The following is a 25,352-nucleotide window of genomic DNA, read 5'->3' on the forward strand; positions in this document are numbered from 1 at the left end:
TTACCAGAGTGCCTCGTCAGCGGTGATGGCCTTTTCATTCTCCTTGAGTAAGCGTTCCAGGTCGGCGTAGACTGGAAATCCGTTGCGTGCAAGTGCTTCGGCGTCCTTGAACAGTTCAGCCCAAGGAACACGCGAGCCAATAGTGTCCAGCATACTTCGGTAGCCCATCAGCTCTCCTGGCACCGCTGCTGCAAGAAAGCCTGCGTTCACAGCTACGCGTAAGTGCGGCAGAGACATAAAGAGGGCGTACTCCACGCCAAGACAGGCAAGGCGTCTGAATTATTAGATGTTGTGCCAGAAGGGCTGACATTGCCTATTGGCTCGAAAAAAATTTGGGGTACCTTTGAGCTTCGCCTTTAAGAGTGGAACACGATATCATTCAAAGATCCCTGACTGCTTCTCAGGCTTCCCGGCAACTGCATCTTGAGTAACCGTAATGCTTACCGGGAAACAGTGGCAGTGAACGCTATGCAGGAAGGCGAGCTTTCTTGTAGGAATACGACCACTTGCGTGGGCCGATCTCGGAGGTGGTGCACGGCCGTGCGAAAAGAATTACATAATTTTCAGGCTTCTGTTACTGTCTCGCGCTTTTAATACTTCAGCCTGACAAGCTTTAACATAAAAGACATGCGCTGTCGGCGTTTTGTTGCATAACATTTATTTGTGGGCTGTAATTTTCTAAATTGCGAGGAATAAATTTGTGAAGGTTCAGAGTTATATTGCGCTCAGTTTTACACAGACGATATTAAGTGAAGGACAGGACGTGGACGGCCGTAGCGCTACGTCCGTCCACGTCCTGCCCTTCACTTAATATCGGCTGAGTAAAACTGAGTCCAATATAAACATGAACGTTCACCAACTAGCCGCCTTCATTGCTTTACTAAACTTTGTGAAGAATCTAAGACTAGGTACGAGCAGCTTCAGGAATAGAATGATGTGGCAATATAACCGGTATATACCGCATGTAATATATTAAGGCATGGCATATACCTATACCTATATATATGTCGGAATTTTCGCTCATGGACAACTCCGCCTACGCCGACACTGAATTTTTTGTAACACGGGGCCGTTAACGCTATTGCGTTAGAAACGTACGCATCGCAAAAAAAAAAAGATCTTGCAGTAGGCACGTCTTGCCGAAGAACCGGGCAGGGGGTCAGAAGATGCATTAAGGCGTGCTGTGGCAGCGTCTAACGAACAAAGACGTAGGTATTGTAGGGGAAGATTTCAACGATATAATTGGTTGTCGTAGTCAGCGCTTTTGTTCGTAAATGGCGCTCGTGCTGGGAGTCAGTGTCCTGCTCTAACGGTCGGTCCCAAACGCCGGTGACTAATAAACGCATTTACAGGTGATGGAGGGGGCTTCGGCCTAAAACTTCCATCCTGCAACTTCGATCCCATAATTGAAGTAGTAACTTAGGGTGATAAAAAATACAGAGTCAAGAAAGGTGCACAAAGACAAGTGCTACTCCCAACAGTTTATTGGAAGGATAGAATCGAACTTATTCTTCTTGTACCACATGCCTCTTGTCACGCATGCGTATACTAAGCAAAAGAGAATAGGCCCATCTACATCAAAGGTGGTTGCGCAAGAAGTCAAATTCGGCATCTAGTGTTGAGATATAGCAGGAGCACTAATACACCTATCTCTGTTCCTCTTGATAAGGACGACCTCAAGTGCAAGCATAGAAGAGCTGTTGCCACTCCTGCCTAGAATAGCAATCAGAGAAAATCGAGCATCACACCCACACGTGGCAACATGACCTACCATATTTGCGCCCTTATCCTCATTTTTGTTTATTTTTGGCGCATGTTCTCTTAAAGGGTCATGCACGCTACGCTCGGTTTGTCCAATGTAGAGCTGCCCACAAGAGTGCAAGGGAATTGCATATACAACCCCTCTGGAGCACTTAACCAACGGCTTCTCATGGCTCGTGTGGCAGCCACGCCTGCATTCACAGCAAACTGGAGAGCACAGCTTCGAAAGCTTGTTGGTCACAGAAAAAATCAGAGGAATACCATGCTGGTTAGCAACCTTTTTAAGGTTAAAATTATGGGCTTTTACGTGCCAAAATAACTTTCTGATTATGAGGCACGCCGTAGTGGAGGACTCCGGAAATTTCGACCACCTGGGGCTCTTTAACGTACACCTAAATCTAAGCACACGGGTGTTTTCGCATTTCACCCCCAGCAAAATGCGCCTGCCGAGGCCGGAATTTGATCCCGCAACCTTGTGCTCAGTAGCCCAACACCTTTTTAAGGTTATGTGACACCTTGTGCACGTAGGGTATAATCTCTGATCTCACCTTCGGTCATTGGACCTCTGCTCTTGCCTTTCGTGCTCCAAGGTTTACTTTTTGCAGAAGACACTCTACTATAGCGTTGACGAACAACAAAGGAAAACCAGCTGCCGAAAGGCGTCCAACTTGGTTTGAGAATCTAGACGCATTTGGGGCATGCACGATTTTCGCAAAGCTGATTCCAAACAAAGACTACCTACTGCTCGCGTCACCGCATTAGAATGTGCGGAATCATACGGCAGCAATTGCTTCAAGGCTCGCGGTTGATAGGCCCAGCAGATGTGACCAGCTTCAAGATACAGCTGGTCTAAAACTGAAGATCTGTGGCGTCATGAATTCGATGCCTAAGGACTAGCCTTGGTTGTTAAAAGCTTCTAAAATGAGAGCAGGGGCTGTAAAGTCAGCCTTAATGTACAAAAGCACAAAAAATCATCAACATACCTTAAAACATTTAAAACGTACCCCCCATTTATAAGAAGCTCTAAAGACCTATTAACGAAAGACAAAAATATGGCGCACCAGATAGGAGCAACACATAAACCCATACACACTGCTTTACACAATGACTTCTGCATATATATATATATATATATATATATATATATATAAGTCGCACCACTTCTATGAAAGTCCAGTAATGGCAAAAATTGTCCACTGACTGGCCCGAAGTGGACCACGTCATAGTACTTAATCTACATATCTTTGGATAGTATCGACAGCTTCTTGTAGATTGCGTTCTTTTTGTCCACTAGTAGGTGCTTTGGTTCAGAGCGTGACGTCATCAGCGTAAAGGGCGTGACATAGATTTGGGATGGCGTCCAGTTGTTTCGGTAGCTGGATCATTGCGCTTTTGAAAAGCAGGGGTGAAATAACTGATTCTTGTGTGGTTCCTTTGTTGGGTAGCCTAAGTTTATCGCTGCAGAGGTTGCAGACGCCTACTATTGCGGTTCGGTTGGTCAGAAAGCTGCTGATGTAGTTATAGATCCGGGCTCCGCAGCCTGTATCTTCGAGGTTGCGGAGAATGGCTTCGTGGTTCACGTTGTCGAATGCTCCCTTTACATCGATTGCCAGGATTGATGATTTGCGTCTGTGATTGAGGTAGTCAAGCATGTCTCCTTTGAGGAGCAGGAGTACGTCTTGCGTGGACAAATGCTGTCGGAATCCGAACATGGTGTGCGGCAAGTGTCCGTTGTCCTCGAGGTATGATGTTAACCGGTCGTGTACCATGTGCTCGAGGAGTTTGCCCGCGCATGATGTGCGGGAAACGGGACGGAGGTTTCCGATGCGAAGGGGTTTGTTGGGTTTGGGGACCATGGTGACCTCCGAATGCTTCCAGGCTGCTGGTACGTCCCCCTTTTCCCAGCAGTCGTTGTAGTACTGTAGCAGTGCTGTAGTGGCAGATTGCGGGAGGTTGCGTAGGAGCTTATTGGTTATTCTGTCCTTGCCGGGACTGGTGTTTCTATTGAATTTGGCTAAGGTTGCCTAGAGCTCTGCCTGGGTGAATGGTCGATCGAGATCTGTGATTGGTGCACCGCCGTACGTCTTACCGCTCTCTGATGAAGTGGGCTTGTCGCTGCTAAGTCTTTGCTGAAGCTCACGAAGGAGACCATGGTCCGGTCCAGCGTGAATGTGGATCAGTCTGAGCAGATCTTGCCTCTGTTGCGTTTTGGTGCGATCGGTAGCTAAGAGAGCGCATAGGAGATGCCAGATTTTCTTGGTACTGAGTGTCCCTTGTATGCTGTCACAAAAGGTGTGCCAATGTTGCCTGCTAAGTTGCTCTGCGTAATCTTGGGCCTGTGTGGTGCGAAGGGCGATTTGTTGCTTAAGTTTTATATTGAGCTTTGGCGTCTTCCACCGCTTCAGGAGGCTTTTTTCGGCCTCCCAGAGATGTAGGAGATGTGGGTCGACTGCAGGGGTGTTGGTGCTTAGCTCTGAGCTTTTTGAATTTTAGCGGTCATTCATGCAAACGTATGAGAACTGTTCATTGCAAGATAACTGGATTCATTTTCGTGAAGAGTTGTTAAGACTGCGGGAGAGATACTTTCCAAAACAATGGATATATGAAACAACAGGCAAGCCATGGTTTACTCGAGAGATTAAGCGATATTCGAATAAAAAGAAACGTTTGTTTCGAAAAGCAAGAAGCGCAAAATCTGTTGACGCTAAGTTAGAATATCTATCGTTTTCTAAAAAAATGTGCATAACATATTGAGGCTGCCAAATATAAGTTTTTCAACCAGGATATTTAGCAATTTCTAAAAACCGATCCGAAAAAATTTTGGAAGGTCATTTCTCCCGCACCTACAAAAGAGTTACCTGTTTTTGACACTGAGTCTGGTGCTGCAATTGATCTTATGGATGTTGCTGATCGGCTTAATTTATTCTTTTGTAGTGCATTTAACGATGAAAAGCCTCTAGATATGTCTACACAGGTTTCCGATAATTCGCCATGTATGGAATGTATTACTGTGACAAGTGATGGTATTGTAAAAGCTATTGAGCGTTTGCCATGTTTTTCTAGTCCTGGTCCTGACGGTACTTGTAGTAAGCTACAAAAAATGACAAAGCACAATTCTGTTCTCATACTTACACTGTTCTTTCAACAGTCTCTCGACACCGCCGAAATTCCCGACGACTGGAAATTGCCACATGTGATACCAATATATAAAACCGGCGACAAAACAAGCTAACAAACTATAGGCCTATATCCATTACCTCTATTGCATGCAAACTACTTGAACACGTGTTATCTTAGCAAATCCTGCAGTACATGGCTAGCAACCACATTCTATTTGCAAACCAGCATGGTTTTCAACGAGGCTGGTCGTGTCAATCCCAGCTTCTTGAACTAACTGCAGACATTCACCTTAACCTTAACGAACTTACACAAACTGACGCCATATTTATTGATTTTGCTAAAGCCTTTGACCGTGTGGCTCATAACCGCTTCATATATAAAATGAAGCTGATTAATGCTGACGAAAAAGTAATAAACTGGGTTAAAAATATTTAGGTTACAGATGACAAGCTGTCGTAATTAATAATATCCGTTCGTAATTTCAACCTGTTCAGTCCGGTGTGCCTCAAGGCTCCGTTTTGGGACCCACTCTATTTTTAATTTATATAAATGATATTCATCAAGGTATAGACTCGGAAATCCGGTTATATGCCGACGAGTGCGTTCTGTATCGGTCATTAAAATGTAAGGCTGACTTTGATAAATTGCAAATAACTTGATTAAAACACGTTGGCGGGCTAGTTGGTTAGAATCCATGGTAGAGTGCATAAGCGCGACTGGACGAGGACGAAGAAAGAAACAGATACACAGACACAGCGCTTCTGTGTATCTGTTTATCTGTTATCTGTGTATCTGTAGACAAGCGCTGTGTCTGTGTATCTGTTTCTTTCTTCGTCCTCGTCCAGTCGCGCTTATACACTCTACCTTAAATAACTTGAACAGGATTGAAAGATGGTGCTCAGATTGACAAATGAGCGTAAATAGCTCAAAAAGAAAACTTATGAGATTAACTACTTCCAGTTAAATTAAGAAACACATGCTTTCTTGATGGTGAAGCACTAGAAACTTCAGAATCATTTAAATGTATTGGTGTTCATCTTTCTCCGACTTTATGTCGGCGTAATCATGTGGGTTGTATTGTTTCCGCTGTATGCAAATCTTCTGGCTTTATTCGTCGTACGAATAGTCAAGCTAATAGTGATACCAAGCTTCTTGCATATACCACCATATTTCGTTCAAAGCTTGAGTATGCCTCATTTATATTGACACGTGTACTTGGTCGTCTTTATCGGGCGACACGTTTCACTGCCTAACAAATGTTGTCACACAGCGCAGGACGCGCCTGCATGTATCGGAAGTTTCTGGAATGGTATCGATGCTTCCATCCGCTGTCTGTGACCGAACCTTGTGCAATCTGATCGCGTGTGTGCGGGACGCGAATAATGAGAACTTTGTGGAAGGCACTCGGGTCCCAGCGATTACTCTGAAACATTCGACGACTGTCGTATAAACGCCGACGCGCTTGACCCGCTGATCAGATTTTCGACGATCGCCGACCGTTTTCACCGCTATCGTTGTGCTATAAGTGCAGCCTGTTTTGTGGGCACAGGTTCGCCAAATAAAAGTTAGTTTTGTCTTTCACAGTATTGCTACTGTGTTCTTCAACGTCACCACTACGTGATAATATGGAACCCGCGCCAAACGCATTTTATTAACAAATTAGAATGTTTTCAGAACAAGGTAGCGCGATTTTATTACAAGTAACAATTCGCAACATTCAAACATCACCAAAATAAAACATGACCTTGGACTCATCCCATTGCAGACTAGAAGAAAGATGTAGCCTGTTTTTGTGGGCACAGGTTCGCCCAATAAAAGTATTGTGTTGTCTAAGGTGTTGTCTTTCACACTATTGCTAATGTGTTCTTCAACGTCACCACCACATGACATCTGGTGGAGGTGCTTTTCGTTCATGTACCGGGCGCCCCCGACAAGCCGTAATCCAAGCCCGAACCGCAAAGAGAACACTAACGTAGTCCAGGACCATCGAGCAAGCCGCCGTCTTCAACATCTGCCCCCGGAGCACGGACTTGTACCTGAGAAGGCCAAGAAGATTGTGGCCAAGGCAACCCCAATGGCAGCCCCATCGTCCTGCAGCAGCCCAGGGAGCCTCCGACGTTCGGCGGTTCAACATTCGAGGACCCGGAAACCTGGATTGAGACGTATGAGAGGGTCGCTTCATTTAACAGCTGGAACAGCGACGACAAGCTGCGACATGCCTTCATCGCATTGGAAGACGCTGCCAGGACGTGGTTCAAGAACCGAGAAGCCACCTTAACGACCTGGGAGCTTTTCCGAAGCGGCATCCTGGAGACATTCACAAGTGTCGTGTGCCGAGGACCAGCCCAAGCACTACTAGAAACCCGAGTGCAGCTGCCCAATGAAACCACCGCGATTTTCACAAAAAAAAAAAAAAATGAGCCGCCTCTTCCGCCACGCCGATCCGGAAATATCCGAGGAAAAGAAAATCTGCCTACTGATGCGTGGTGTAAAGGAGGAACTTTTCGCCGGAATGGTACGAAGCCCACCGAAGACTGTCGACAGTTTCTTTGCGAGGCCACTAGCGTCGAGAAGACATTGCAAATGCGGAACCAGCAATTCAACCGCCGCACGAACTCGACAAGCTACGCTGGAGTTCAGTCACTGGCCAACGACGACCTGCGCGAGACTGTCCGAGCGGTCGTGCGGAGGAGCTACAGAAGCTCTTCCCGTCATCACAGCCTCAAGTGGCTTCAATTGCCGACGCCGTCCGTGAGGAGCTCCAACAACAACTCGGAGTAGCCCCTGAATCGCCGCAGCTTCAGCCGCAAGCGATGACATACGCCGCTGTAGCTCGCCGTCACGTACCTTCTCCGCTCCCACGGCAGGACCCAGTGACGACACAGTTCCATCGTCCGCAACCAGCACGCCAACCCATCGCCCCACGCCGCATTCCAAGGAAGACTGATGTTTGGCGCACCCCCGACCACCGTCCGCTTTGCTATCACTGCGGAGAAGCCAGGCACATCTACCGTCGATGCCCATACCGGGAGTTGGGACTCCGAGGATTCGCCGTTAACAGGCCGCGACCACAGATTGGCGAACGACCTCGTGATATGATATCGCCGACGACCTCGGCGCCACTCAGTGGAGCCCTCGACGACCGTCCCGTTCACCGTCACCAGGCCGCTACTTGTCACCGCAGCGCCGACTATACACCTGCCCAGCCCGAGGCCGCTCTGCGAGCCCATATCCGGAAAACTAAAAGCAGCAACCGATGGAGGTGCGGTTGCTGTTCGTCAAACTGACCAAGATCCTCCGCCGCCGTCGAAGACGACGAAGAGACCATCTCGACGACAGAATAACGACACGCCACCGTCCCGACGAAGTCAGGAGGCCAAAACTACACCGACGAAAGACGACTTGACGACGCGACGTTCCAGCCTCAGTTCAACACGACGCAGCCGTGATCCGACGCCAAGACCTAACTGCAACGCCAGACAAAGAACCACGGAACTCGACGTGCTTCTCGCCGGCCACGCAGTTACCGCCTTAGTGGACACAGGGGCCGATTACTCCGTAATGAGTGGACACATCGCCGCCCAGTTGAAGAAAGGTAAAACTACATCGGAAGGCCCGCAAATTCGAACCGCTGGAGGACACCTCATTACGCCGACTGGAATCTGCACGGCAAGAATTACCGTTCATGACCGGACTTACCCTGCCACCTTCGCTATCCTCCAACAGTGTTCAGGAGACGTCATTCTCGGCATGGACTTCCTGAACCAAAACGGCGCAGTCGTAGAACTTAAGTCAAAATCGATAAAGCTGTCGGAAGATCAAGCGATACCGCCGGAGAGCTCTTGTAGTCACCACGCCTTCAGTGTGCTCGAAGATCAAGTGAGCATCCCGCCTCGCTCCAGCATTGTTATTTCGGTCGGCACCGAAATAACCGCTGCCGTAGAAGGCGTCATCGAGGGCGACCATCTACTGCTCGACCGTGAAATTTGCGTCGCAAGAGTGATCGCTCGACTCCGCGGAGTGAAAGCGCAAGTAATGCTAACAAACTTCAGCCAAGAGTTCAAGCACATGAACAAGGGCACGACAATCGCGTACATCGAGGAAATTGTGGAAACCAGCAATGCCTTTGTCCTCTCGGATTCTGCCGCATCTACCCCGATAAGCATAGTCCCCAAACCAGACTTCGACGTAAATCCAAGTCTTTGTATGAGTAAGCAGCAACAGATCAGTAGTCTTCTCCGACGATACAAAGACTGCTTTTCGACGTCATCGAGGATTCGACAACCACCAGTTGCAAAGAATCGCATAATAACCGAAGAGTGCGCTCGACCATTCCGCCAGAGCCCTTACCGAGTTTCGACGCGAGAACATGAAGCTATCAGGCAACAAGTCAACGAAATGCTGCGGAACGACATCATCCAGCCGTCGAAAAGCCCGTGGGCATCTCCTGTTGTCCTGGTGAAGAAAAAGGACGGAAAGCTACGCTTCTGCGTCGATTATCGTCGACTGAACAAGATAGCGAAGGACGTGGAGCCCCTTCCACGGATAGACGACGCATTGGATCGGCTCTGCAACGCTAAATACTTCTCGTATAGGACCTCAAGTCTGGCTACTGGCAAATAGAAGTCGACGAGAGAGATCGCGAAAGGACCGCCTTCATCACGCCAGACGGCCTCTACGAGTTCAAGGTCATGCCATTGGGACTGTGCTCGGCGCCTGCAACGTTTCAGCGCGTCATGGACACGGTGTTAGCAGGATTGAAGTGACAGACGTGTCTTGTTTATTTGGATGACGTCGTTGTCTTCGCCGGAAATTTCGACGATCACCTTAAGCGGCTTGCGGCAGTATTAAAGGCCATCAAGTTATCAGGGCTTACTCTGAAGCCGGAAAAATGCAGCTTCGCTTACGATGAGCTTCTGTTCCTAGGCCACGTAATCAGCAAATTTGGTGTCCGCCCACACCCGCAAAACAAAGCTAGAATCGCACAGTTCCCCCAACCCATCGACAAGAAGACGTGCCTAGATTCCTTGGCATGTGTGCCTACTACAGGGGCTTTGTGAAGGACATTTAAAGCATCGCGGAGCCGCTAACACATCTAACCAAATGTGATGTCGAGTTCAAGTGGAAAACACCGGAGGCCGACGTATTCCAAGAACTCAAACGACGCACATAGTCACCGCCGGTACTTGCAGACTTCGACGTGGACGCCGATACCGAAATCCACACTGAAGCCAGTAGCCTAGGCCTCGGTGCCGTCCTAGTCCAAAGTAAATACGGACTTGAACGGGTAATATCTTATGCTAGCCGGTCGCTGTCAAAAGCGGAAGGCAATTATTCTACGACTGAAAAGAAATGCCTCGCCCTCATTTTGGCTACAGCAAAATTCCGCTCTTTCCTCTATGGCAGGCCATTCAAAGTCGTCAGCGACCATCACGCGTTGTGTTGGCTCGCTAACTTAAAGGACCCTTCAGGACGGCTGGCGTAGCGGAGCTTCAGACTGCAAGAATATGACGTCACCGTAATATACGAGTCCGGAATAAAACACTCTGACGCCGACTGCTTATCACGTGCCCCCATCGATCCCCCTTCGCAAGACGACGCGGACGACGACGCCTTCCTTGGAATAATAAGCGCGGAAGACTTCACTAAACAGCAGCGAGCAGACCCGGAGCTAAAAGGCCTCGTCGAGTATTTGGATGGGAGCACCGACGTGTTCCCTAGGGCATTTAAGCGCTGGTTGTCTTCGTTCACACTACAAAACAACCTGCTCGTGAAGAAGAACTTCTCACCAGTGCGCGCCAGCTACCTTCTTATTGTACCGTCAGCTCTGCGTCCAGAAGTACTGCACGCCCTACGCGACGATCCAACCGCTGGGCACCTCGGATTCTGCCGGACGCTGTCGAGGATACAGGAAAGGTGTTACTGGCTGCGTCTTACCGCCGTCGTCGCCCGTTACGTCAAGACATGCCGAGACTGTCAGCGACGCAAGACACCACCGACAAGACCAGCTGGGTTACTACAGCCGATCTAACCTCCTTGCTGACCATTCCAGCAGATTGGTATGAATTTGTTGGGGCCGTTTCCAACGTCAACATCCAGGAATAAGTGTGTTGTCGTGGCGACGGACTATCTCACCCGCTTCGCTGAGAGAGAGGGAGAGAGAGAAAAAATTTTATTTGGTTCCTTCAAGGATTTAGCGTCTCGAGGTCTCCGTCGTCTTCTTGGGCCCCGGTGACTTGGAGCCTCTTCCGGCAAGGGTGGGCCCCTCTTCCAGGGCTCCACTGAACCTAGCCACCTCACTAGCGTGCTGCATTAAGGCCCTTTGGGCCGTGAGCTCGCAGCTGGTAAGCCGACTCTCCCATTGCTCCGCACTCGGGTTATTGTGTTGGTGGAATGATTGATTGTGTTTACATTCCCATGTGACATGATATAGTGTGGGTGTGGCGCGACACCATGGGCAGGTGTCTCTATATTGGGCTGGGTACATTTTGTTTAGGATGTATAAATTTGGGAAGGAGTTTGTCTGCAATCTGCGCCAACTCGTTGCTTCCTCCTTCGTTAGAGCTTTGTGCGGTGGGGGATATTTGGCTCTCGTCCCTCTGTATAAGTTTAATATTTCTGTGTATCCTCCTTCGCAAGCGTGTGGGTGATACTCCGTGGCGTGCGACTGCTCTGCTCGGAACGTGGTCTCTCGAGCTAGGCTGTCTGCCTTTTCGTTACCCTCTATGCCTGCGTGGGCCGGAATCCAGATTAACTTGTGCGTAACGTTCCTCTCGGCGAAGTTGGCTAAGCCAAGAATTCTGAGGGCGGCTTTGCTAATCCTGCCCCTCGTGTGATTTCTACACGCTTCCTTCGAGTCTGTTAAGATGTTTAGAGGCCTGCCTGTCCTATATCCTTCTACTGCCGCCAGCGCCACGGCAATTCCTTCGGCCTCCACTGTGCCGGCTGCCTTTGCCGTCGCACATGTGATCAGATTCCCGTCGCCGTTCACCACCACCGCCGTCGCCGTGCGCTTCCCTTCTCGCGGGTACGTGGCAGCATCCGTGTATACCGTGTTGTCTAGTAGCGCTAGTGTCTTTTCCACGCATTCGGCTCGCGCCTGCCTTCTGCTCTCGTGGAGGGTGGGGTCCATGTTCTTAGGTACTGGCCTAACGCTTATTGTTTTTCTTAAGCAGTCCGGCACGTCTGCGTATCTATCTACGTATCCGCTCGTGCCCCGTCCCAGCCTAGTCAGGAGCGCTCTCCCTGCAGGGGTGCTTTTGAGTCTGGCTTTTTGCGTTTCGAGCAGGGCTTCCGCCAGTTCGCTGAAGGTGTTGCTGATGCCCAGTTGGAGCAGTTTTTCGTTTGACGTGTTTTTTGGCAGATGGAGAGCCGTCTTGTATGCTTTCCTGAGTATCGTGTCCGCCTGTTCCCTCTCTCCTTTGGTCATCGCGTGGTACGGTAGCGAGTAGATGACTCGGCTGACGACCAGGCTGCCGACGAGTTTGAGTGTGTCTTCCTCTTTCATGCCGTATCTTTTTTGGGAGACCCTGTTGATCATCCGGCCCACCTGCTCCGTCACTTTACTCAGCAGGCTGATGGTGTGGCTGCATTTTCTGCTGCCCTGTAGCCACATGCCCAGGATTCTGATCATGTTTTTTTCCGGGATGTTTTGACCGTCAAGCGTTACTTCCAGTGTTGCTTGGGTGGGGTGTCTACCTACTCTCAGTAGTTCGGATTTTTCTGTGGAGCATACCAGTCCCCTCTCTCTGGTGTACCTTTCGACACAGCGCGCAGCCTCTTGTAGCTTCTCTTGTTTTTCTCCCAGTGAACCTTGCTTGACCCAAACCGTGGCGTCGTCCGCGTACATCGCGTATTGGATGCCCTGGATCTCGCCGAGTCGTTTTGCCAGGCCGATCATCGCCACATTAAATAGCACGGGCGATATCACGGAGCCTTGGGGTATGCCTTTACACGGTGTGGAGAAGGTGTCGCTTCTCAACTACCCCAGCCCTACCATTGCCGTTCTGTCGGTTAGGAAGTCCTTGACGTAGTCATGTACTTTCCTTCCGCAGTTGGTGTTGTTGAGGCCCTCCATTATGGCCGCGTGGCTGACGTTGTCGCTGAAACTAAAGCTCTACCAAAAGGCAGCGCAGCCGAAGTCGCTAAATTTTTCGTCGGAAACATCGTGCTGCGACATGGTGCCTCAGAAGTCCTCATCACCGACAGAGGAACGGCTTTTGCAGCAGAGCTCACCCAAGCCATTCTGCAATAAAGCCAGACAAGCCACAGGAGGACAACTGTCTACCATCCGCAAACGAATGGTCTCACGGAGCGCCTGAACAAGACCCTCGCCGACATGCTAGCAGTGTACGTCGACGTCGAGCACAAGGCGTGGGACGCGGTCTTGCCGTACGTAACGTTCGCTTACAACACGGCGGTGCAAGAAACAACACAGATCACGCCGTTCAAGTTGCTTTACGGCAGGAACCCGACTATGACGCTCGACGCCATGCTGCCGCACGTCACTGACGAGGAGAATCCTGACGTCGCTACCTATCTCCAGCGCGCCGAAGAATCCCGACAGTTCGTCCGCCTACGGATAAAGAATCACCAGCGTACTGACCGCCGACACTACAACCTCCGAGGACGCTTCGTGGAGTACCAGCCCGGCGACCGTGTTTGGGTATGGACCCCGATACGCCGACGAGGACTGAGTGAGAAACTATTGCGACGCTATTTCGGACCCTACAAGGTCATCCGACGTATTAGCGCACTGGACTGTGAAGTCTTGCCAGACGGCATTTCGCATTCACAGCGGCACCGCGCACCATCTGACGTGGTCCACGTGGTGCGTCTTAAACCCGTTTACGGACGCCGATTAACTTTTTTTATTTTGTTGTTTTCTTTGCTACGAGTGCTTCTTTATTGATTTCGTTTGTTTGCAGCATCGGGTCGATGCTTTTTAAAAGGGGGGTATTGACACGTGTACTTGGTCGTCTTTATCGGGCGACACGTTTAACGGCCAGCAAATGTTATCACGCAGCGCAGGACGCGCCTGCATGTATAGGAAATTTACTTAATGCTATCCATGCTTCCATCCGCTGTCTGTGACCGAACCTTGTGTAATCTGATCGTGTGTGTGCGGGACACGAATAATGTAGAACTTTGTGGAAGGCACGCGGGTCCCAGCGCTCGCTCTAGAACATTCAACGACTGTTCTATAAAAGCCAACGTGCTTGACCCGCTGATCAGATTTTTGGCGATCGCCGACCGTGTTCGCCGCTATCGTTGTGCTATAAGTGCAGCCTGTTTTGTGGGCACAGGTTCGCCAAATAAAAGTTAGTTTTGTCTTTCACAGTATTGCTACTGTGTTCTTCAACGTCACCACTACGTGATAATATGGAAGCCGCGCCAAACGCATTTTATTAACAAATTAGAATGTTTTCAGAACAAGGTAGCGCGATTTTATTACAAGTAACAATTCGCAACATTCAAACATCACCAAAATAAAACATGACCTTGGACTCATCCCATTGCAGACTAGAAGAAAGATATCTCGGTTAACTTTTTTCCATCCACTTTTTCTTCACCCAATATCTTCTCTCAGGCACACATCTTACCAGCCAAAAGGAAATTCGGACGAATTGAACTTGATTTTAAGGTCGAAGCACCATTTGCACGTACTAAACTATTGCAGTTTTCATGTCTGCACTTAGCCATTTCGGAATGGAATCATTTCCGAAGTAATATAACCAAAATAACTGACCACATTGTATTCAAACAAGACCCAATGAAACATTCGGAAATGAGAAACATTAACATTTCTTCCGGCATTTCTTCAGATGTCAGAGGATGTAAGAATATTGTTTGTATAATTTAAGAATTATTGGCGTATGATGTTGTCGAATGAGAAGTGATGTAAAGGTTGCATAGTTTGTACGACTTCATATAAGGATATGCGATTTACCTGCACGTTGCCTTATACCTTTGTATATCAATTGTTATTCTCCTTCCCCCCCCCCCCCCCCCATTTATGTAATGCCCAAGCTGGGCTTTTAGGGTAAACAATTAAAAAAAAGAATAATGTACTGCAGGACTACAGAGAGGAAATACAGCTTTTGTCGCCACTTTCATCATATTAAAAGAGTGCTGCAGATCACTCATCTTTGGAATGGACTTCTTGCGGGAGTACGTCGCCGTGGTTCACACGGGACGGCGAGATAACTGTCAAATAATACAGAGACGAGCCACGGCGAAGAGCGCCATAGTACATCGTTACGTGTCGCCGACGATGACGTCTGCACACCGCCACTATCATAGAGCCTTATCTGCCTCAGTTGCGGAGAACAGTTTAAAATGGACGGGCGTACCAGAACAATTAATTGCACCTCTGTTCCAGCAAGGTGTTGCCATCGCTCGGGGTATCGTCAGCCTAATCGGTAGGCGCACAGAAATACTATTGCCAAATTTTGCCAATGAACGCTGGCACATCAGTAAAGGCATGGCTGTGGCATACTTTGACGAAATTGACCACGTTCAACACTGCTTTGGTGTAAAAGTTGAATCAACCCCCGATACGATGCCACATGCACCCGTCGTGGACGCTGCCCCAGGTTTAGCGCCATAATAGAAACAAAATCTCAGGGAACTGCTTGAACATTTTAAGAACTACTTCTCAACAACGTCCCGAGCGCGTCAAACACCACTGACGAAACACCGCATCATTACGGAGGAAACAGCAATACCCATGCATCAGCATCCGTATCGCGAGGCTGAGAAAGAGGGTGAAGAAATACATCAGCAAGTGAAGAAAATGCTAGAAGATGATCTCATCCAGCCGTTAAAGAGCCCTTGGGCATCGCCCGCGGTACTCGTTATGAAGAAGGGTGGGAGCCTGCGATTTTGTATCGATTATCGCAGGCTCAATCGGGTTAGGAAGACAGATGTGTATCCCTTACCATGCAAGAACGATTCCCTCGACAGGCTATGGCGTACACGTTATTTCTCATCGATGGACTTAAAACGTGGGTACTGGCAAATACAGTTCGATGAGCGGGATCGCGAAAAGACTACTTTTGCGACGCCTCACTGGCCCTATGAATTCAATGTTCTCCCTTTTGGTTGGTGCTCCGCCCCAGCCACGTTCCGATGGCTAATGGATACTTTTCTCTGAGACCTTAAGTGGAAGACTTGCTTTGTGCATGTAGACGATTTGATTATTTATTCTGCCACATTTGATGAACATCACAGACGGCTACGGTGAGTTCTTTAAGCCGTACGGTCCGCTGGTCTTACCTCTTAACCTTAAAGCACCACTTTGGCTATGAAGAACAATGAGGTTCTTGGGCCACGTTGTAAGTCACACAGGTGTCAGACCTGACCCTGAGAAAATTGCAGCCGCCGCAAAGTTTTCAAGGCCTACGGACAAGAAGGCAGTCAGACGCTTCCTGGGCATATGCGCATATTACCGGCGATTTATTCCGCGTTTTGCACGCATTGCCTCACTGCTCACCTGCCTAACCAGAGAAGATGACACGTTTGTGCGGGGCGAGATGCAGGAGGCGGCATTTAACGAGTTGCAGCACCATCTACTAACTCCGCCTGTTTTTGTCCACTTTCACCTGAATGCGCCGACAATGATCCACACCGATGCCAGTAACAATGGTCCAGGCGCCGTCCTTGTTCAGCGGCAAGACGGCGCTGAGCGAGTCATTGCTTACGCGAGTACAACACTGTCACGTGCCGAGTCGAACTACTCTACCAGAAAGAAGGAATGCTTGGCTGTAGTATGGGCAGTTACCAAGTTCCGCCCGTACATATACGGCCGCCCATTTCACGCCATAAGTGACCACCATGCTCTCTGTTGGTTGAACAACATGAAATATCCATCTGCACGTTTGGCACGCTGGAGCCTACGGCTTCAAGAGTACGACATGACAGTGGCGTATTAATCAGGAAGGCAGCACTTAGACGCTGACTGCCTTTCGAGATCGCCAATCGAGTCGTCAGGCGGAGATGACGAATCCGCATGCTTTTTAGGAGTGGTGATGCGGCCACCTTCTCTCAACAACAGCAAGAGGACTAGGAGCTCGCTTCACTAAATGATATCTTAGAAGGCCGCACCACAAACGAGCCCGGATTGTTCTCAAGGGATCTGTCATCATTCTGCATACGTAACAGAATTCTTTCTACGAGTAACTTCTCTTCAACAGGGCAGAGATATCTACTAGTCGTCCCTAAAACTCTCCGCAATGAAATCTTGCAGGCCTGTCACCATGAAGCTACGTCGGGCCACCTCGGCTACACAAGAACATTAGCACAGATCAAAGAGAAGTACTTATCGGAATTTGACAGGGCGGTAAACGACGGGATCGATCGTGACCAGGTTGTTAACGTATTTTGTTATGTTGACGATTTTCTTGTAAATTTAAAAAAAAGCAAACCAGTTCCGCGTATGATGACGCCATCGCAGGTGTACTACACATCTTTCAGCGCCGTGGCAAAGATTTGACTTTCACCCATGAACTAACAGAGGATAATAATATTCAGTTTTTAGACAGCACTATAAGCTTCTGTGACGACCATGTGCGCTGGAAATATAACCCAAGATCCCAAGAGAAATTGTTGCCGTACGATTCGGCCCATTGGAAAACGGTAAAGCGGGCAATAGCCATCCAGTGTATCATATCAGCCTTAAGAAAGTCCTGTACACACAAAAAACAGGAAAGCTTTGACAGGCAGATTGTAAGGTTGGAAGAAGCTGGTTTCCCGCAATCAGTCATTTTAGCAGTAGTGGAGGCAGTGCTTAAAAAGAAAAAGGCGGAAAGCAATATTACTGAAGACGCAAGGGAGCGCAAGGATAAGAAACATAAAGTTGTGCCTTATGTTCACAAGACATCCCACAACCCAAACAAGGTTGTGAAATGGCATGGAGTTGAGATAGCGTTCTCGGCTCCCGGCAAGCTCGCCGGGCTATGCTCGCGCATAGGAAGAAGTAAGGATAGGATCCAAGGGTGCGGAACAAAACACACCATTTTCCACGTAGATTGCAGTGTTGGTGTAGTTTATCAGATACCTCTATCATGCGGCAAAGTTTACGTAGGCCAAACAGGAAGGTGCGCGAATGTGCGCTTGCGTGAGCATGAATTGTCAATTAGAAATAAAACGAATGGGCACCTGCCTGTTCACTGCTTGGCGTGCCCGTGCAAGCCGATCATGAAGGAAGTAAAGATTTTGTGCAGCTGCCGAGATAGCCGAGCCAGAGCGCTACTCGAGGCGTACCATATTAGAAAGAAGGGGCAAGACTGTGTCAGTAACACCTCAGTTTATTTACACAACAGCGAGATGAGGTTTATTGACGAGCGTAGGTAGGTCGCGTTGTGCATATACAAGGTTTTTCTTTCCATTATCTTTTCTTTTTTTTTCTTTTTTCGCGTACGCGAAGTGGTGTATGTCGGGGGTGTACTTATATGTGGTCTTTGTTGAATAAACATTAGTTGCAAGTCTGCGCCCGTCCTTGTCCCATGCTGTCTCTGTGGCCCGTTCGTTAGCGCAGTTAAACAATGTTCGCTAATATTTACCAGCTCGCCCAACAACAAGTTCTGCTTAACTACAGAAGTACTACTGCCCACGGCTCGCAAAACAGGTGAAGCACTACGCTCGAATGTGCCTTGACTGTGAGCGACGAAAAGTCCCACCTACGGAACCTGCCAGACTATTAACTCCTGTTCCAGCGTCGGAAATGCCATTTGCACAAATTGAGATGGATCTTCTGGGCTCATTCCCAATATCTGCTGCAGGAAATAAGTGCATCATAGTTCCGACAAATTACCTCACGCGATGTGCAGGAACCAAGGCACTTCCGAGCAGTACAGCATCCGAGGCCGCACAGTTCTGCATTGAAAACGTCGTCCCGAGGCACGGTGCTCCAGCGGTCATCGTAACCAACAGGGTAACCGCGTTCACGGCTGAACGTTTGCGCGCTGTACTCACGCTGATCGGCATGGCACACAAAAGGACGACAGCCTATCACCCGCAAAACAATGTACTTAAGGAGCGCCTCAACAAGACTCTCGCAGACATGCTGTCCATGTATGTCGATGTCGAACGCAAGAACTGGGATCAAATATTACCCTATGCAACGTTTCATTATGATAGGGCTCGGCAAGAAACAACGTGAACGACGCCGTTCAATCTCCTACATGGTCGAGAAGTGACTACAATGCTCTAGGCTATGCTGCCTCATGATCCCATCGATTCCGAGAGTGACGCCGCATATTTTACAAAGCGCGCAAGACAGCTCGTGCGCGTTCGCACAATTAGCCAGCAAGACCATGATGTCCGACGTTACAATCAACACCATCGATCTGTCGTCTACCAGCCCAGTCAAAGAGTCTGGGCTTCGGCTCCAGTACGCCGCCGAGGCCCGTGAAGAAAGTTCTATGCCGATACTTCGGACCATACTAGGTTCTACGACGCTTTAGCGACGCCAACTATGAAGTCGTTCATGACAGCCATCCTGGTCGAGGCGCCGTCAGTACCTGCCTGAGACTGTGCCCTTGGTGCGCGTGAAACCTTATTTTTTCTGAATGGTATGGACACTTTCTGGTTGGCTGGACACCAAATGCCACCCGCCGAGCATCGAGACGGTGCCCCTTCTGGAGGGGGGTGAATGCCGCGACGCTCTCTGTGCCCAGCTACGCTGACGACCAAGACAACGACCTCGAGTGCGCAATCGATGTGCCGGCGAAGGAGAAGCCTGCACTGAGCGCTTGTTCTAATTGCCTCGAGCAAATACCGCTCTCGACTCTTTTCTCAAGTGAGCCGTGACAGTGTATATATACTTGAAAGAAATGACTTGCCTCGGTCGCTCAAAAGAACGTGAGGCGCCCCGTGACGTAAGTAGATAGCCTGCAAGAAGGCTGCTACTTCTGAGGCAGCTCCTAAGCGTATTGAAGCTGTTTCAGCGTACGGGGTCAAGTGGTCAACAGCAGTGACGATCCTTCTGTTGCCGTCTGGAGTAGGCGGGAGTGGCCCGAAAAGGTCAATGCCGACGATAGAGAAGGGTTCTGCTGGACAAAGAAGTGGTTGTAGCGTCCCAACCGGAGCAGTAGTAGGTCGCTTACGGTGTTCGCAAAGCGTGCACGAGGCAACATATCTAGCTATGCTCTTGGAAAGACCTGGCCAAAAGAATCGGCTGCGTATGCGCTCGTGTGTTTTGTGGTAACCAAAGTGGCCTGATGTAGGGTCATCGTGTCATGCCTGCAGAACTGCTGCGCGAAGAGAGCGCGGTAGAATGGGAACCCATCGATGGCCTTCCGGCTGAAAAATGTACCGGCAGAGCACGCCATCTTCGAACTTGAAGAGTTTCAGTTGTTTCCGTAGCCTGACATTGGGTGGAGATGAAAAACCGCTAAGGCGATGGATGATACCATGACAATAAGAATCGGCGCGCTGGTGAGTGGAAAGCACTGAAGTGCGGTTTGATGGAATCAAGGAAGAAATCGGTGTAATAGACGATGCGTCCTCCGTGTGGCCAATTTGACAAGGTGATGTGATGTGCTCCGATGATGGTGGTAAGGGGCATTGTGAAAGAGCATCGGCATCTCGGTGCTTCCTTCCGGACTTGTATATGAAATCGAAATCATCTGCTTGTAATCGGAGTATCCAGCGGCCAAGGCGTCCAGACAAGTTTTTGATTGTCGACAACCAACATGGGGCATGGTAGTCGGTCAGAACCGTGAAATGTCGACCATGGAGATATGAACGAAATTTATGAATAGACCAGACAACAGCCGAACGCTCTTGTTTGGTTATCGAGTACTCATTTCCGCGGAAGAGAGAACGCGGCTTGCATATGCAGCAACCTTTTCGCAAAATTCATGGTCGCGTTGGAGCAGTACGGCTCCTATTCCTTGACCACTAGCGTGAGTACGCAGTAATGTGGGCGCCTTGTCATCAAAATGAAAAAGAACAGGTGGGGATGTTAGTGCACGCTTGAGTTCCTGGAATGAGGCTTCACACGGATCGTTCCAACCCAAAACACTGGAACTAGCAAGAAGCTTGTGTAGGGGCGAGGCAATGCTGGTGAAGTTTCGGATAAAACATCGAAAGTATGAGGCGAGTCCAATGAAGTTGCGCAGTTCTTTTGCACGAAGTGGGCGTGGAAAGTTGAGCACTGCGGAAATTTTGTCCTGATCGGGCTGGATGCCGTCTTTGCTAAAGAGATGACGCAGGACTCTAATCGTTGTGCTAGCGAAACGGCACTTCCTCGGGTTTAGTTGAAGTCCGGCATTAGAAAGGCTTGTGAGCACTTCATCTAAGCGTTGCAGATTGTCAGTGAAAGTCGAGGAAATCGCGACGATGTCGTCGAGGCAACATAGACAAGTTTTCCACCTGAGGCCGCGAAGAACAGTGTCGATCATTCTTTCAAATGTGGCGGGAGCATTCAATAGACCGAAACGCATTACGTTAAACTCGTAAAGACCAACCGGAGTAGAAAAGACGGTCTTCGTCCGCTTCGTGCATTATAATTTGCCAATATCCGGAGCGAAGATCAAGGCTGGAAAAGTATCGCGCGCCTTCCAAAGAATCAAGGGCGCCATCGATACGGGGCATCGGATATGCATCCTTGCGGGTGATCTTGTTTAGCGCGCGGTGGTCAACACAAAATTGTACCGATCCATCGTTCTTTTGCACTAAAATGACGGGTGATGACCAAAAACTGGCAGAAGGACGCATGATGTTTCTTTTCGGCATATCGGCGACGTCCTCCTCGATGATATTGCGTTCGGCCAAAGAGACTCGGTAGGGACGACGGCGTACAATAGTCTGATCATCGGTGTCGATACGATGGAAGGCAACGTAAGTCAGTCCGAGTGACGAAGTAGTCATATCAAAGAAGGCCTGATGCTTCGTGAGCAATTTTAGCAATGCTTCACTCTGAGCAGCAGTTAAGGCCAGGGCTTATCACGGAAGCAAGGGCAGATGATGCAGATTTGCCCTTTTTAGGAAGCGCTTGCTGAGGCGGCAAGAGGAAGCAGAGAGACTGGTTGGGTATCTACGTAACAGGTCACTGCGGAGCCTTGAGGTAGGAGGATTGTCTCAGTGGTCGCGTTTAAAGCGATGATTAATGCAGAGCTTTCTTTGAACTGCACCAGGCAGGAAGCGAAGACAATTCCACGGGCAAGACAGCGGCCGTAACGAGTGATGAACACATCGCCATTGGTGATGTCCGTAGAAGGGAGACGTTTGATTTGCTCGTGGCCGGGAGGCAGTACAGAATCAGCTTGCCGTGAGAAAACGCAGTCGTGGCTCATCGGCACTCCCGCTGCATTAAACTGTCTCGGTCATATGGACTACACGTTGACGGCAAGAAATTAAAACGGACGCTGACGAGAGAAAGTCCCAGCATAAAATTAGTTCATGAGCGCACTGGAATAAAATCGCGAATTTAATGGGATGATGGATACCATCAATGAAGATGCGTGCTGTACATTGGGCTGATGGTCGAATGCTTCCTCCATTAGATTCAATCAGGGATGATCCAATATAAGGCGAGTTCGCTATCCACAGACGAGAGCCCAGGTCCGCACGCATAACAGATATAGTAGCTCCCGTGTCAATTAGAGCTAACAAACGCACACCCTCCATAGACACCAGTAACATGTTCGAAGGACGCTCAGGAGGATTTGGAGCACATCGCGGTGATGCAGTTTTCCCTCCAAAAACTGCACCGGTTAGTTTTCCGGTCGCTGGACATGGAGTTGGGAGACAGGTCGAAGTGGCGAAACAGAACATCGGAGCGGCGATGAACAGCGGTGTATCGAGGCACGTGTGTTGTGTGCGGTGTTAGAGAAGTCAGCCGGAGATGGAGATCGGCGAACGGGAGGATTATCGTCATAAATGCGGTAGACGCGAGCAGGTGGCTCATCGCGTTCAAAGGCAGTGTAAGCACGACGTTCGTCTTACTGGCGGCGTCGGCAAAACCGAGAGATGTGTCCTCGAAAGCCGCAGTAATGGCAGGTAGGCCTCGACGAACGCCAGGAAGGGTAGTAAGGCGGGTTCGGAGCTCGGGTGACTAAAGGTACCAGGTGATCGGGAACAGGCGCAGGTGGTGCGATTGGCATTACAGCAACCTGGGCGTAAGAAGCCGATTGTGGGCAATGCAAAGCGTTGGTATGGTGGGCATTCTTCAGGGTGGCCGATTTCTCCTTAATAATGCCGCGCAGGTCAGTAGAAGCAGGTTGGACGTGAGCGCTGCTACAAGGGGGTGAGCCATGCATCGGCAATTCCTCACGAATTATGACTCGAATGATAGACTGGAGCTGAGTACTGTTTGCGAGGGGGTTATCGGAAAATTCCGGCTTCAAGCGGATTGATTGCAGGGCGTCGAGGCGCTGACAGATGGAGACGACGTCCGACACCGTCGAAAGGTTTTGAGCGGCGAGTGCGTTGATGGCAATAGATCCTAAACCATAAGAAGGTGTCGCACGCGGTTAGTTTCTGGCATGGCACTGTCGACACGGCGGCAAAGCGCGAGGATGTCCTCAATGTACGAAATATACGACTCGCCATAATGCTGGAGGCGCTCAGATAGCCTCTTTTTTGCAAGTTCCGAACGAACCGTGAGTGTGCCAAAAATCCGCCGTAGCTGCTCCCTGAAAGACGACCAATCACGGAAGTCTCTCTCGTGATTCATGAACCATGTCTTGGCTACTTGAGAGACGTAAAATGGTACGTTGTTTAACCTCGATGTCTCGTTCCAGTTGTACTCGCTGACATGATCGCAGTTGTCGAGCCAGTCTTCAACGTCCTCACCAGGCAAGCCAGAGAAGATTTCAGGATCGCGATACGGTTGTTGGCAGGGCTGGGAGTGGGGGTGGATGGCACTTGAACCGAGATGGTGGACGCTGCGGTCTGGTCTTGCGACATGGTGGCCCCTTGGCGTAAGCGGCGTCCCGAACTTAGCTCCAGGAGGGATTTTGAAGCGGATCGAGGTCAAATGGATCTTAATGCGCTTCCACCACTTGAAGTACCACGGTCAAGACGATGCTTTATTCCAAGAAGGAAAAATGGCGCCGATGCAAAAAACTAACACAAGCCGATGATTGATGATGACTTTGTACAGATGAAGATGAAGTCCGCATCAATGCTTACAATACACACACACGCACACGCACACACACTCACACACACACACACACACACACACACACATATATATATATATATATATATATATATATATATATATATATATATATATATATATATATATATATATATATATATATTGTTACGCGCGAAGGGATGAAGGGGACCGTTTACTTGAGGTCGCGAAGGTGAACGCTAGAGCGGCCAGCTGGTTCATGAACTCGTCGTCGTTCTTTTCTTCTTTGCCCCACTCGGGACCGCAAGCACGTACACTGGTCTTCGTTTTCTTCATGCGTAACATTCCTCTCGTCGCAGACGAAGCCCGCCGGGCGAGTCTATCCATTTGTGTTGAGGTGACCAATTTCAAGTGGGCGACATGGACCACTTGTGTCTTGGCAGCTCTTCTACCTCTCGCCGTGAGGCTAGCTATGTTATACGTGACTTCCGTGAGCCTGTCCATTGCAAACGTCCCATCGTAGGTGGCCAAAAGATTTTGGCATAACCCGCGTTTCCGTACTGGAGTCCACAGCCAGACTGGGCGATAGGTTACTGGACGGTAACGAATCTCGTAGCCTCCTTTTGATCTGTCCTGCGATGCCAAAGTGCGCAAACGAGCAATGCGACGAGCCTCTTCGGCAAGGAGAGAGTCTCGGCGACAGTGGGATTTTCGTGACTACAGAAAGGGAAAACAGTGTCGATTGCGTACCGGGCTGGCCGTGGGCACAACGAGAAGAAAGGGCTATAGCCGGTAGTATCGTGCTTGGCGGTGTTGAACGCGTACGTGATAAAAGGTAGTATGTCATCCCAGTTCTTGTGGTCGGATGAAGCATGCATAGATGGCATGTTTACAATTGTTCGGTTGGTGCGCTCCGTAAGCCCTTTCGTTTGTGGATGGTATGGTGTCGAGTGACGCAAGTGGGATTCACACAAACGAAGCAGCTCCTCTACGACGTCCGCTGTGAATTGTCGTACACGGTCGCTGATGATCACGCGAGGCGGACCATGTCGCAGGTTTACATATTGCAGCAGGAATGTCGAAACGTCAGTGGCAGGTGCGGAGGGCACGGCCGCCGTCTCGCATTAACGTGTGAGGTAGTCGACGCAAACAACTATCCAATGGTTTCCCTTGGCTGATATTGGAAATGGGCCTACGAAGTCAATGCCCACTTGTTGGAAAGGCGTGTTGGGAGGCGGGATCGGCTACAGGAGACCAGCTGGAGCAGTAGATGGCCGCTTGTGGCGCTGACACTGCATGCAGCTGGCCACATACGTCTCAACAGACTGTCGCATTCCAGGCCAATAAAAGCGTTCCTGAATCCGGTAGAGCGTCCTCG

At 49.4% G+C, this 25,352-nt stretch overlaps 1 protein-coding gene across 1 annotated transcript in view; it reads right to left on the reverse strand.

Annotated features, from left to right (window-relative positions):
• LOC129381474 (glutathione hydrolase 1 proenzyme-like) overlaps positions 1 to 25,352 on the reverse strand; it is a 55,195-nt gene continuing 29,843 nt past the window's right edge. Inside the window, exon 2 of the mRNA XM_055064367.1 lies at positions 1 to 212. Within this exon, the coding sequence (XP_054920342.1) occupies positions 1 to 212 (212 nt within the window). The remainder of the gene's footprint in view (positions 213 to 25,352) is intronic.

This window comes from Dermacentor andersoni, chromosome 11 (genome assembly GCF_023375885.2).
Source record: "Dermacentor andersoni chromosome 11, qqDerAnde1_hic_scaffold, whole genome shotgun sequence".
In the NCBI taxonomy this organism is placed as follows: domain Eukaryota; kingdom Metazoa; phylum Arthropoda; class Arachnida; order Ixodida; family Ixodidae; genus Dermacentor; species Dermacentor andersoni.